The sequence below is a fragment of the Myotis brandtii genome, unplaced genomic scaffold, assembly GCF_000412655.1.
Source record: "Myotis brandtii unplaced genomic scaffold, ASM41265v1 scaffold293, whole genome shotgun sequence".
In the NCBI taxonomy this organism is placed as follows: Eukaryota; Metazoa; Chordata; class Mammalia; order Chiroptera; family Vespertilionidae; genus Myotis; species Myotis brandtii.
The window spans coordinates 2,371,809-2,387,290 of NW_005361201.1; the positions used below are offsets into that span (position 1 = coordinate 2,371,809).

Genomic DNA, 15,482 nt, shown 5'->3' on the forward strand with positions numbered 1-15,482 from the left:
TTCTGGGGTTTATTTACCTTCTATAATTGAAACTCTGTTGCCATCCTGCTCGCTCCAGCTCTGAGGCCGCGGCTGGCTGAAAGCAGGTATCTGGGGTATGTTTAGCTTCTATAATTGAAACTATGTTGCCGACACTGGAGCTAAGAGCCCGCTCCAGCTCCATGGCCACGGCCGGCTGAAAGCATGTATCTGGGGTTTGTTTAGCTTCTATAATTGAAACTTAGTTGCTTTCAGAGCTCCGAGCCGGGCCGCGGCAGGTGGGGAACCTTGGCTTCCTCCATCACTGGAGCAAGCAAACCTCCTGCTCGCTTCAGCTGGTGGCTTGCCGGCCGCATCTTGGTTGGCAGTTTGCATATCACGCTGATTAGCCAATGGGAAGCGTAGCGGAGGTATGGTTAATTACCCTTTTTGTCTTTTATTAGATAGGATAGCATTTGAGAAACCACAGAACTTTTTCTTTTCATTAAGACTATTTTAGTCTTTTCAATAATAATATTTCCTCTCCATTTGTAGTCCTAGGATCTTTAAGTTCACCATTAAAACCTCTCTTCTAAAGAATCACATTTCTGTGCCATAGTTTCTTTGTGTTAAGATAGGAATAATATCTACCTCTCATTACCCTGAGAATTGAGTTTAGGAATGAAGGCTTTAACAGTTCTGAAATATAGTAAGTGCTCAGTAAGTGTTAGATATTATTTCTACTGGTGTGATTTTAGAGGGGGAAAAAATGCAGGTTCTTTGTTGCTCTTACACCTTCTCTCTATTGCATATTATTGTAGTCACTAGGGTTCTAACAATCAAAAGACCCTTCCCTTGATTTTACTTACTCTGTTTCCCTGAGCAATTGAAGACTTCATTCCCTTTAGGTTCAGTACTTTTAAGTGTCTTAGAAGGATTTTAAAATAATAATTTTTCTAGTTCCTACCTCTATTTTTTAATAATTCACTGACAGAAATATTAAATAAAATGTAATGCCTAGAATTAATGTATAATGGTATGAATCTACAAACTAAAAATTGTGTCCCCCTTTCTACCAAGATTAAATAACAACAACAAACCTAGAAGGCAGCCTATAGGTAAATAAATAAAGAGCACATGGCATGGAATCAGAAAATCTGGTTTCAGGTCATGTGTCTGCTTCTTTCTAAATATATAACCTCTTTTAAAATAGAGAGAATGATAATACTGGAAATATTGGGAGAATGAAATAAAAGAATGTCTGTGAGACACTTCGTAAACTGTGAAGTACTTCAGATATCTGTGTTACACTGAAAAGTTGCTAACAAAAGACCAGTGACTCTGTAGGGACAAATTAGGAACTTGATCAGGAACAGAAATGTCAGTATTCATTCATCTGTAGTTGTTGTTTGTAAAGAGTGTCAGTACCTTAGGTTAATTTAGTTTTAAAATTCAATAATTTCCTCTCATAAAGCAATACTATTCTTGCTCTGTTGAGGAAGTTCTTTGGGAGGGTAATGTAGAAAAGTTCTTTCCTTACTAACTTCATCCCAACCACTATAGTTTATGTATGTACAGATTGAACAGTATTGCAAGAGCATTTACATTGGTATGGAATTTCATACTTTTTAAAATATATTCACAACCATGTGATATATGCCCCTCACAATCTGCATTTTGTAACATCTTATATAAATGTAACATAATTCTATTAAACATTTCCACTTCTGACAGCCATTGAGTTTGTTTCCAACTCTTCTGATATTACAAACAATTCTGCCCTTTATAGCAAAATATTTACATATTTCAACATATATATAAATTTTTCTGCAAGATGGATACCACATTAAATTTCTAAATCTAAATGCACACACATTTAAAATTTTATACAGACTGCACTTTCCTGCTTTATAAAAAGATGTACTAATTTAGAATCCTAGTAACATAAATAGAGAAGGACCCACAAGTCATAAATGTACATCTCACTGAGTTATCACAAAATGCACAGCCATGTAATCCCCACCCACATCAAAAGAGAAGATATTTCTAACACCCCAGAAACCCTAGTGCCTTCTCCCAATCACTATTCCGTTCTCTGGAGCAGAGATCAACTGTAGTTTCTCACAGCAGAGATCAGTTTAAATTAAAACAAATAAGCAAAAAAAAACAACAACAAAACAGAATCATACAGCATTTGGCTCAGCATTTATTCGAATGGTTAACTTAGCTTTGTATGAGCTTCTTCCCATTTATTTGTGTTGTTTTGTATGGAAATTGTGTATGTGTTTTATTATGGTTTTAATTTGCATTTCTCTGATAGGAAGGAGATTGATCTCCATGTATATGTTTATTGGTCATTTAGATAAAGCATTTCTATGAAATCCCTGCAAAAGTCTCTTGTCTGTTTTTAAATTAAGTCTTCGCTTGTTGATTTGTAACAACTGTTTTTATTTCCATTTATTATATATTTTATTGATCTTTTCCTACTTTGTGCTTCTCTCTCTTATTTTAATTTATTTATTTTTTTAAATGTATTTTATTGATTTTTTACAGAGAGGAAAGGAGAGGGATAGAGAGTTAGAAACATCGATGAGGGAGAACCATCGATCAGCTGCCTCCTGCACACTCCCCACTGGGGATGTGCCCGCAACCAAGGTACATGCCCTTGACTGGAATCAAAACCAGGACCCTTGAGTCCATAGGCCGATGCTCTATCCACTGAGCCAAACCGGTTAGGGCCTCTCTCTTTTTTTTAATGGTTGCTTTTGATGAACAGGTGTTTTCTTTGTTTTGTTTTTTTAAATATATTTTTATTGATTTCAGAGAGGAAGGGAGAGGGATAGAAACATCAGTGATGAGAGAGAATCATTGATCAGTTGCCTCCTGCTTGCCCCCTACTGGGGATCAAGCCTACAACCTTGGGCATGTGCCCTTGACTGAAATCGAACCAGGGACCCTTCAGTCCGCAGGCTGATGCTCTATCCATTGAGCCAAACCAGCTAGGGCTGAACAGATGTTTTTAATTTCAATGTAGTCCACTGTCTCAAGCCTTTGCTTTATAAATAATGCTCTTAAACTTTGCCAACAAGATCATGCAGTTAATTTCCTACATTATCTTCTATGAGTTATATTATTTTGATTTTCACAATGAGAACCGCTATCCACCTGGAAAAAAATGTTGTGTGTGGTGTGAGATGGAGTCCATTTCCCCCATATGTATAGTCATTTAACTTGCTCCAATTACTGAAAACACTCAGACTTTTTTAATACTATCTTACAATTCTACTTTTATTTTAACTCACATATCTATAGTATAGGCATGGGTCTTCTGAGGGGCTTGATTCTATACCTTTGACCTCTTTGTCTATTTTTGTATCAGTGCTGACAATGTTGAACTTTACCTGTGTTCTGTAGTCTTAGAAAACAGGAACAGTTAAAGAAAACCCCCACTGTTCTCATTCTGGGAAACTGCTCGCATAGAGAACCACCCTTCCTCATATGACTTAAAGAATATTCATAACCCTCACCTCCTACTCTGATTTGACAGAACCATTTGCCACGTTCTTCATCACAAATTCAACTGGTAATTGAAGTGTTTATCTGGGTTAGTTGTCTTTATCCAAAAATATAAAACTTCTTTTATTTTTTATATTTTTATTGATTTCAGAGAAGAAGGGACAGGGAGAGAGAGATAGAAACATCAAGGATGAGAGAGAATCATTGATTGGCTGCCTCCTGCATGCCCCATGCTGGGGATCGAGCCCACAAGCTGGGCATGTGCCCTGACCAGGAATCAAACCACAAGCTCCTGGTTCATAGGTTGATGCTCAACCACTGAGGCACGCCAAGTGGGCTCATTGTATTAGTTTTTGGTGTACTAGATTAACTTTAAATATCTGAAGTCCCACCGGATTTTTAAATTTTATATTTGGCTGGCTTTTTTCCTATTTGTCCTAAGTACAACCTATTTTAATTGAACTCACCCCTACTAAATACTCAATTTAAGAAACTGATATAAATAATAATGATGTAAATACAATCAGAAAGGCAGAAATTCTGAAAAGTTGCTGGAACACAAAAAGCAGGTAAGATTGAATTGACAGACATATAAGAGCAGAAGACACCGAAGTCTACAGTATATAGAGGAGAAAACTGATTAAAGATATGAGTGATTGCACAATAATTATAGAGAAAGGATAATCTGAGTTAATAAATTCAGATAACAGGGAAAATAGATCATCAGTGTAATTAAACGAAGAAGTATTTGAGACAGCTTGTCCAAATATTTCTACTCTATATTCCCCTAATTGAATTGGTGGTGGTGACATTAGACTCCAACTTGAAGCCCTAATTATGGCAGGAATTCTGGCACAATAGACTTCCAGAGGATTGTGGGAAATAAGAAGCAAAATAAGTTATGATTCACTCTCCACTCTCCCTAAGGCAGTGGTTCTCAACCTTCTGGCCCTTTAAATACAGTTCCTCAAGTTGTGACCCAACCATAAAATTATTTTCGTTGCTACTTCATAACTGTAATGTTGCTACTGTTATGAATCGTAATGTAAATATCTGATATGCAGGATGGTCTTAGGCAACCCCTGTGAAAGAGTCGTTTGACCGCCAAAAGAGTCGCGACCCATAGGTTGAGAACCGCTGCCTATAGGAATAGGAGGCTCTCATACCCAGGAGCTGAAATACCTGCAAACTCCACATAGTCCCACCCTCCACCTCTTCCCCCAAACAACAAAGGAAAGGTTCTTTCTGTAATCAGAGCCCCTATCTACATTCAGACAAAGTAGACATTTTTAAATTGTGCTTGACAAAAATGTGGAAAACATAGTTATGAAATGTGTGCCTCTTTATGCTTATCTTACAGGTTTATTATATTCTTACCCGATGTCCTTTTGGCATAGAAGATGGGAAGAAAAAGTTTGGGATTGAAAGACTGCTGAATTCTAACACTTATTCAGCTGCCTATCCACTCCATGATGTAAGTCTTAGTTTGGTTTTGAAATACTGAGCCCATTTTCCCTCTCACACATTCAGAGGTTGCCCTATTGGGAGAGAGAATCTTCCCTTTGCTTTCTCTTTTTTGACAGATTGCTTAATTCTCTCATGTGTTGGGAAAATCCCCCAAAGGTACCCTAGTTCCAAGCTGAGAGGAGGCAGAGAGAGAATGTATAATTATAAGTACTCTGAAATAGAGTTAACATTTCTTCACACTGAAGTTTTAATGGAAATAAATTCATTTGGGGAAAATTATTACATTTGCACATGACTTTTTTAGGACCCATATTGAAAATGCAGTTATAGTAAAACATTTTAGAGCATAACATTTAGAATTTCTATCTGAATTTATCAGATCTTTTATCATAAAGTTTTAAAGCTGTAAAGAAGTTAAATTACATGAATGCACTTAATGCATGCACATATTTAGTCATCAAAGGAATAATTTGTTTTAATTGTATATAAAGCATTCTGTTAGGTATCATTGGAAGACATCAATGAGTCACTCATAGACTAGGAATTTCTGGGAAATAAAGCATGTACACAACTTCAAAACAAGCTAAAGACATCTACACTAATAAAAGACAAACATGCAAATTGACTGTACCTTCGCTATGCCTTAAGCCATACCCACCAGCCAAACAGAGCGACTATATGCAAGGTAAATAAACCCCAGATACCTGTTTTCAGCCAGCCGTGGCCACGGAGCTGGAGCGAGCAGGAGGCATGGGTTGCCCCTGGTGATGGAGGAAGCCAAGCTTCCCTCCCGCCCACACTGGCCAACTCTGAGCTCCTCTCAAGGCTACAAAGTTTCAATTATAGAAGGTAAATAAATCCCAGAATAAAAAAAAGAAAAAAAGGAGAGGCTGGGAGCTTCTGTTGCTGGGGGGACTTGGCCAGCCTGAAAACAGCCCTCAGCCCCTCACCCAGACTGGCCAGGCACCCCAGTGGGGACTCCCAACCCTAAAGGGGGTGTGGCCAGCCTGAAAACAGCCATCAGCCTCTCACCCAGGCTGGCCAGGCACCCCAGTGGGGACCCCCACCCTGACGGGGCTGTGGGCATCCTGCAAACAGCCATCAGCCCCTCACTCAGGCTGGCCACTCACCCCAGCAGGATCCCCACCCTGATCTGGGACACCCTTCAGGGCAAACCAGCTGGCCCTAACCTGTGCACCAGGCCTCTATCCTATATAATCCTATATAATAAAAGGGTAATATGCAAATTGACCCTAACAGCAGAAAGACTGGGAATGACTGGTCACTATGACACACACTGACCACCAGGGGCAGACGCTCAATGCAGGAGCTGCCCTCTGGTGGTCAGGTTGGTCTCACATGGGGGAGCTCTGCTCAGCCACAAGCCAGGCTGACGGCTCCCAGTACAGTGGTTGTGGTGGGAGCCTCTTGCGCCTCCTCAGCAGCGCTAAGGATGTCCGACTGCAGCTAGGCCTGCTCCCCGCTGGCAAGTGGACATCCTCCGAGGGCTCCCAGGCTGCCAGATGGATGTCTGACTGCCAGCTTAGGCCCAATCCCCTGGGGAGCGGGCCTAAGCCAGCAGGTGTTCATCCCCTGAGGGGTCCCAGACTGTGAGAGGGCACAGGCCGGGCTGAGGGACCCCCCCAAGTGCACAAATTTTTGTGCACCAGACCTCTAGTCAGTCCATAAGAAAGATTCAGACAAATAACTGAAATTCACAAGAATGATTCTTTGGGGCCGTCAGATCATTGTACAAAATTATTGAGCTTTATAAGATCAATGAGGAAGTGACATTTTTTTATGATGCCCCATTCAACCAAACCTGAAATCTTGACAGCCTAGTTTCTGGGGGCTTCTGAGGGAAAACTTTCCTGTTAGATATTACATGTCTAAATATCACCACCCATTGGAAGTAGAAATCATATGGCTAAACATATATAAACTATTTTGACATCATCTTTTGGAACTTTCATTTATTTTATTCCTTTTTATTCTTCTATATTTATAGAAGACTTTTTAATGACATGTTCTCTGTTGGAGAAATACATTCCTTAGGAATATAGAAGAACCAAGTGTTTCCATTTAAACAGGTGGCATCTAAGTCATTGCTCATGTTTTTGAAGGCAGTGTTGTTGTTGTAGTTTTGAAAAACCCAAAGCCAAGCTCTCTCTGTTCTGGGACTTACACTGTTGTGCCAACTGTCCTCTGTCAGTATTCATTCAGCAACATGCTAATTGACTCTCATCAGTTCAATACTGGTTAGTTGATTATCTGTGGTATGGTTCCTATAAGGGTGCAGCAGAATTTTCCCTGAATGAATACTCTTTTCAACAGGAGTATCAATTCAGGCGAAACCATCCTCCCCACCCTTCCAAGCCTTGCCCCTTCCCTTCTCCCATATTTTTTCCCTGGGGCAAAATAAATTCTAGAAGATTATGAATTCTAAAAGATGCCATGGGCATAAATAGAGAGATCTATAGTAGGTTAGTGAACATTGGCAATGCATTTTTTTGTCAATTTTTTTCACATAAGGGCTCATTCAGTTCTTTGAAGATTTTGAGGATTGTTTGTTTTTAGAGCATTAATTCTCTTCCTAATCCAAGTTCATAAAGCCAAACTAAAAAGACCAAATATCCTCAATCACCAAAAATTTTAATCCATACATCTAGCCTTCCAGTATGCTTATTAGAAAACCAGTATTACTGCAGCATTGTTAGTGAGAGCTTTAATTTACTGTTAATCTATTTTTTTATATTTTATTGATTTTTTTTTTTTACACAGAGGAAGGGAGAGGGATAGAGAGTTAGAAACATCTATGAGAGAGAAACATCAATCAGCTGCCTCCTGCACACATCCCTCCGGGGGTTTGCCCACCACCCCCAGTACATACCCTTGATGGAATCGGACCTGGGACCCTTCAGTCCACAGGCTGACGCTCTATCCACTGAGCCAAACTGGTTAGGGCTAATTTTACTTTTTATTTCTTCCCTTCCCCCTGAATTCAAGTTTATATGCTGGATTTTCCTTTAGGTACTTTAGAGAATCATTTTTCCAGATACACAGATAGGCTGCTTCTTTTTCTATTTCAGTCCTCAAGATTCAGTAGGATTAACTACAGAAGAAGAAAACTGTTGGAATCTGGATAATATAAAATGTTACACATTATCACATAGAGATATTCACATGTGCTTAATTGGGTATTTATTTATTGCTGTCTTGAGCAGTTCACTTGTCTAGGCAAGCAGTTACAAAGAACGTATTGAATAGCTGGGTAGGCCGTGTTCTGCTGAGAGGTGTTAATAACCTTGCACAATACCTAATAGTGGAGAGAGAACTTAGGCATGAAGCAGTACTGAGGCTCTTAAGTTCTAAAGTTTGTTGTATAGATTTTAAGTTCTTTGGGAAATGGATATCAGTGCAGATAAGACAGGTTCCCTAGAGGGGATTCCTGTCATAGCAGTATGACTTTGGATCACCCATTTAACTGCTCTCTACAATGAAAGTATTAGCTTATTTCTAAAGTCCCAGCCAGGTATATAATTCATATGCATCCTGAGCTGTGCATATTATGTTGGATTTGAGTAGAGCAGAAAGGGTACTCCTGGTGAAAAGAATAGCTTGAGTAAAGCCAGAGCCTTTAAACTTGCACTTTTAAATAATTGGGTGTGAGAATTTAATAAATAAATCACTATTATTATAGTTTACTAGAGGCCTGGTGCATGACATTCATGCACTCGGGGGTGGGGGGTAGGGGTCTCTCAGCCTGACCTGCAACCTTTAGCAGTCTGGGAGCCCTTGGGGGATGTCCGAGGGGGCAGGGCTAAGCCACAGTTGGACATCCTTAGCATTGCCACAGAGGCATGAGAGACTCCCGCCACTGCCACTGCGCTCTCCAGCCGTCAGCCCAGCTTGTGGTTGAGCAGTGTTCCCCCTGTGGGAGCACACTGACCACCAGGGGGCAGTTCCTGCATTGAGCATCTGGCCCTGGTGGTCAGTGCACATCATAGCGACCAGTCATTCTGCTGTTTGGTCGATTTGCATATTACCCTTTTATTATATAGGATTATAGATTTTAGTAAATAATTTCACATTCATTCATTTTCACATGAAAATCCCAGTCTAAAAACAAGGTCAAAAATACTTTTATATTTCACTAACCTCATAAAAGCTGTGTTGGTTTACTTTTCACCCTCATTTTTTGCTTGGTCATTAATGTACTTTCTTCTTGAATATTTGTAGGGTCAATATTGGAAGCCATCAGAACCTCCTAATCCTACCAACCAAAGGTACCTACTTTTCCAGAATTGGGCTCGGTTTTCCTATTTTTACAAGGAGCAGCCTTTCGACTTGATTAGGTAAGTTTCTTACATAAGATCACACTGATGATTAAAACTTGATCATGTGATTTTATTTACAGTGGCATCATTTTCCATTCTTTTTACTACTATTATCCACTATATTTTACACCTTCCCAATTTTGTATCTACACTATCATTTAGTCATTCCTTTGTGAACACAGTGCTATTACCAGAATGCTATTAACCACCCTGCAGAGATAGCTCAGTGGCTCAGAGGTTGGGCCTTGGTATTTAGGTAGGCTGGGTTCAAGTCTAAGTTCTCCCTCCTAGAAGCTATCTAAACTTGTTCAAGTTCTTAACATCTATGACACTCATTTGTAAAATGGGAATGACTAGTACTTTCCTTTTGGGGTTATTTCATTCTTAAATGAGATATACGTTTTTAGCACAGGAGCTAGCACTTACTGCTTAATACATAATATTTTTGTTTCGTTTTCCTCTCATTCCTGGAATTTAGATGATAGCAGAAAGGTTGTGTATAGCTGTGTGTGTGTGTGTGTGTGTGTGTGTGTGTGTGTGTGTGTGTGAAGACAATTGCTCTATAACCTCTTTTTTTTTTGTTTTGTTTTTCTTCTTTCATTTTTGGGCTCAGGCAATTGACAAGCTTAGTGTCTGAGCCTGTCTGAGTTCCATGCTCTCAGACAATTTCTCAGGCAGTTTGATTAGTTAAGTAAGAAGACTATGGCTGCAGGCTGCTGCTTCAAACCATTACAATACCACATACATACAGGATATTAGGGGCCTCCTGCTATGATTTCAGTAAAGGAATAATCAGATTAGAACAATTCTTTTGGTGATTAATGTTTCCACTGCAATGCTTGTATGGCTTCCTTTTTAGGAGACTGATTTTGATGCAAACATCCAAATCAATTGAAATGTTATCACAACAGTTTTCTCTAAGCAAATAAGGGGAAACTTTTAAGGATAAAAGATAGCTGGAGCATATAAACTAATGTTTCTGTAAATCAGTATATGAACTTTATTTCTTGAGGACTTTTTTATTTTCAAGGAATAAGATTCTGCTATTTGAAAGGGAGGAAAATGTAATTCTTTAAAAATAAGGTTGTTTAAATACTCAGCTTTCTCTATGAGTTCTTGAAGAATTTTTACAGTAATAGTTATGTCTTCAAAAATGATTGATTCTGTGTTTTTTAAAACATCTAATGGAAATAGACATGATAAATAGGAAACACCACAAAATCAATTTTTTTCTCTTTTTAAAAATGTTTGATGGTATGCAGTATTACAATAATTGCTTTTTTTAGCAAAAAGAAAACAGGAGAAAAAAGCAAGTTTTTATTCATCCTAAGTGTGAGTGGAACCTCAGGAAATTAGGGTGGCAGATTAATAAGAGAATATGATATAATTACAATTTATTTTTAAGTCTATAGTCATTTGAAGAGCAGAAAAAGAAAAAAACAACATTGCAAAAATATCACTGAAAAGAATGAAAGATGGTGCAAGCAGTAAGATGCCTGTTTAATTTGAAATGATTAGACATTTTGAAAACTGAAGAATGGGAAGTTAAATAAAATTAATATGTGTGTGTGTGTGTGTGTGAAGACAATTGCTCTATAACCTCTTTTTTTTTTGTTTTGTTTTTCTTCTTTCATTTTTGGGCTCAGGCAATTGACAAGCTTAGTGTCTGAGCCTGTCTGAGTTCCATGCTCTCAGACAATTTCTCAGGCAGTTTGATTAGTTAAGTAAGAAGACTATGGCTGCAGGCTGCTTCTTCAAACCATTACAATACTACATACATACAGGATATTAGGGGCCTCCTGCTATGATTTCAGTAAAGGAATAATCAGATTAGAACAATTCTTTTGGTGATTAATGTTTCTACTGCAATGCTTGTATGGCTTCCTTTTTAGGAGACTGATTTTGATGCAAACATCCAAATCAATTGAAATGTTATCACAACAGTTTTCTCTAAGCAAATAAGGGGAAACTTTTAAGGATAAAAGATAGCTGGAGCATATAAACTAATGTTTCTGTAAATCAGTATATGAACTTTATTTCTTGAGGACTTTTTTATTTTCAAGGAATAAGATTCTGCTATTTGAAAGGGAGGAAAATGTAATTCTTTAAAAATAAGGTTGTTTAAATACTCAGCTTTCTCTATGAGTTCTTGAAGAATTTTTACAGTAATAGTTATGTCTTCAAAAATGATTGATTCTGTGTTTTTTAAAACATCAAATGGAAATAGACATGATAAATAGTAAACACCACAAAATCAATTTTTTTCTCTTTTTAAAAATGTTTGATGGTATGCAGTATTACAATAATTGCTTTTTTTAGCAAAAAGAAAACAGGAGAAAAAAGCAAGTTTTTATTCATCCTAAGTGTGAGTGGAACCTCAGGAAATTAGGGTGGCAGATTAATAAGAGAATATGATATAATTACAATTTATTTTTAAGTCTATAGTCATTTGAAGAGCAGAAAAAGAAAAAAACAACATTGCAAAAATATCACTGAAAAGAATGAAAGATGGTGCAAGCAGTAAGATGCCTGTTTAATTTGAAATGATTAGACATTTTGAAAACTGAAGAATGGGAAGTTAAATAAAATTAATATTGACTATGAGAAAATTTTTTTAATCTTCTCATTGGGAAATTAAGATTATGCCTTTATGTTCAGATCTGCCTTCTTTTTGAAATTACTACAATTTCATATTATGTGCTGTAATAGGTTTATAAATAGCATGTTATTAGGAAACTGGAAAGAATTTATGGATTTGGTGAGCTGATCTATGTTCTCAGGTTTCTTGAAGGATTCTTTAAGGGGTACTGGGTTTTAAAAAAACAACCACAACAAAAAGCTTGGTGTAAGACTTTAACATTTATGCCAAGTAATGCTGTCACTCTTCACCTCTTTGTAAGCAAGAGCTGAACTGTATATTTTATGGAACTTTTACTGAGCAGTCACTTTTAATCCTGAGGTGTGCTGCCTGCCTCACAATTCTATAGTACTGTATCCATCAGAGATCCAAACTTGGGGGAAATGGAGCTTTGTAAATACAACCACTCTTCCTTAATAGATGGTCAGAGTAACTTCCTCAATGTCAGAAAGAGAGATAAAGCACAAGTCTGTGCAGATTGTGCATGTCATTTTGAGTTGTTAAATTAAGTGCTAGAAATTACATTGCAGAATGTTCTCCATTGCATTTCAAACATGCAAAGTTCTTTAAATTTAAAAACTTTTCAAATTCCTGTATTATTTCAAAATTAAAACTTAACTTTCAGTTGGCTTCCTACTTAGATATGTTATCTCTTTTAATCCTTACACCAATTCTTCGAATAAACATCATCCTGCATTTTATGGTGTGGAAGCTAAAGTTCAGAGAGTTTAGTAACTTTACCAAAATTATACGTCCAGAAAATTGTGGAGCCAAAATTAGAATAAAGATTTGTCTGAATGCAAAACAAAGGCTGTCTGGTCTATGTAATTCTTTCAACCTCTGATTCTATTTTTATCCTCTTTTACAGGAATTATTTTGGAGAAAAAATTGGCATGTATTTTGTCTTTCTCGGATTTTACACAGAAATGCTGGTCCTTGCAGCTGTAGTTGGTTTAGCTTGTTTTATTTATGGCTTATTTTCCATTCATTCTAGCACAGCGAGGTAAGTGCAGCTGAGTTGCCAAAGTAGAGAGAATGTCTTGATCTTATGCTAATTGAAACATGTTATTATTTTTCCTGGCATTTGTTTTGAAATGTTTCTTTATGGCAGCAGATCAGGGATGTTTCTGAAAAAGACCCAAACAGCCCCCCTCACTAGATGTTTTATGAAAAATCTGTTTTTAAGCACTAGTTCTAAAGATTCTGCTCTTCAAAGCATAACTTGAAGAAATTGCTGCTTCACTCCCCCTTCTGCCATATGAGAAGCTGTATGAAAAGTTGTTCTGATCAGAATAGCTTTGGACTCTCACCCAAACACACATTACTTTTAAGATAACTTTGCTGTTCCCTCTGCAGCATTGAAGTCTGTGACCCTAAGATTGGAGGTCAGATTATCATGTGCCCACTCTGTGATCTATTGTGTGATTTTTGGAGACTAAATACTACATGTTTGTCTTCAAAGGTATGTATATATTTTGGTAAAATGTAATTTCCCTCCTTTTGCATTGGAAACTAAATTGTCTTTGTGATGTTATTTTGTTTTTACAGGTCTCTCATTTATTTGATAATGAGTCCACAGTGTTCTTTGCAATATTCATGGGAATTTGGGGTGAGTATACAGTCACATAAAAAATAGCTTTCTCCATGTTATGTGGTATATGGCCCATATGTATAACATACCAAAGGTGATTTTAGATGCAGGTATTTGTATCTAGCATCAATACACTGATGGCTTCCAAACAGTGGTCTTTAATCCTTGGTCCTTGGTCAAAAAAGAAGAAAAAAGCCTCTATAATCACCTGCTCCTTTCTCTGAGAGACATTATTTTTTTTAATATATTTTTGTTGATTTCAGAGAGGAAGGGAAAGTGAGAGAGAGATAGAAACATCAATAATGAGAGAGAATCATTGATCAGCTGCCTCCTGCCCGCTTCACAGTGGGGATTGAGCCTGCAACCCAGGGATGTGCACTGACAGGGAATCCAACCATAACCTCCTGGTCCATAGGTTGACGCTCAACCACTGAGTCACGCTGGTCAGGCAGAGACAACATAATTTTTTAAACTTCATATGTATTCAGCTCACAGTGTTTCCCAGAACTATGATAAAAATCAGGGTCAATAAGTAGTTAATTCAGGAGAGAATAAACAAATATTTGATAGCTAGAGGATATTGAATCATGGAAACAAACTAGAATAAGAATTTTTAAAATGTATACAGGGTTAATATGTTGGTGTTTGAATCTAAGTTCCCTGTGGCTAATTCTAGTGCCAGCTTTCAGATCTATTTGATAAAAACTTTCAAATAGATTTGGAAGTAGATCTAAAGTGGAATAGCCCTTAATTTTAGAAATATTCCAGGATATCACATGGGAAGTAGAAGTGTGAAGAAGTTGTTTCTACCATCAAATAGGAAATCCTGCAGACTTCTAAAACATGCCCCAAAATTCAGAGGACTTGGAAAAAATATACTTTTTTTCCTGAATAATAAAGAAAATATTTAGCAAACACAAATATGTGCACTTAAAAACTGGGCAAAGGACAAGGGTAGCTTGATCCAGGCAAAAAGACAACAAAATGTGTTGATGTGTATGAGAAGCAGAGGGATTGAAGGGTTTCTGTCACTTCCGCCTGGCTGCTGTGGTCTAGAGAGACCACCCAGGTTCAACGAGCAAAGAGGACAGAGAAATCTTATAATTCTCCAGAAACCCCAAGTTTGGTAAGTTGTGAGATGTACTCCATTATGTGGCTGCCAAATCCTGCCTCTGTTGTTAATTGGAATCAGAAGTGAAGGATAGGTGCACAAATTTAAACATATTTAGTAATTTTCAGTTGTTTCCATTAAGAGAGATTGTGTACCTCCACCAGCTCTATATTTCATCACAAATAGAAGAGAAACCATATGTGGAGCTCCCAGCAACACTGTATTTTGAGGAGGTGCTATCTTTAGTTAGTTCTTTCAGAAAAGTTTATTGTAGCAGTGAATTGATTTAGCTTTTGTTTTTGAGGATCTTGTCCAAATTTCATGAAAACAGAACTTTCAGGATGTTTGTTTTAGTACAAATACTAGTTAACAATTAAGCTGAATCAAAGGATGAGTTAGCAGAGTAGATGTGAGAAAACAACACTCGTTCTAGGGATTGAGACCTGAAAGTAATGCATACTAAGCTCTGTACTGAAGGATAGGAATGCTTTTTTTAAAAAAAAATGGCATGTTTATAATGAAAATAAATACCCATCTTAGGAAATTCAAGTAGTATATTGAAATAGAAAGACAATTATGTTAAAATCACCAGAAATAGAATTATTATTTTGGCCATGATTTTTCAGAATCTTTTATCCTATCTGTGTGGGTGTGTGTTCATATAACTTTACATAAATGGTATAATCCTATCTAATAATAGACAAACATGGTAATTGACCATACCTCCGCTATGCTTCCCATTGGCTAATCAGCAGGATATGCAAATTAACCCAACCAGGATGGCGGCCGGCAGCCATGCAGCTGAAGCGAGCAGGAGGCTTGCTTGCTCCAGTGATGGAGGAAGCCAAGGTTCCCCGCCTGCCG

General features: G+C 37.6%; 1 protein-coding gene across 1 annotated transcript in view; it reads left to right on the forward strand.

The window, feature by feature from the left end:
• Positions 1–15,482, forward strand: part of ANO5 (anoctamin 5) — a 70,141-nt gene that overhangs the window by 24,540 nt on the left and 30,119 nt on the right. The window contains exons 8-12 of the mRNA XM_014542241.1: positions 4,835–4,948; positions 9,181–9,296; positions 12,785–12,919; positions 13,273–13,378; positions 13,465–13,525. Coding sequence (XP_014397727.1) covers positions 4,835–4,948; positions 9,181–9,296; positions 12,785–12,919; positions 13,273–13,378; positions 13,465–13,525 — 532 coding nt within the window. The remainder of the gene's footprint in view (positions 1–4,834; positions 4,949–9,180; positions 9,297–12,784; positions 12,920–13,272; positions 13,379–13,464; positions 13,526–15,482) is intronic.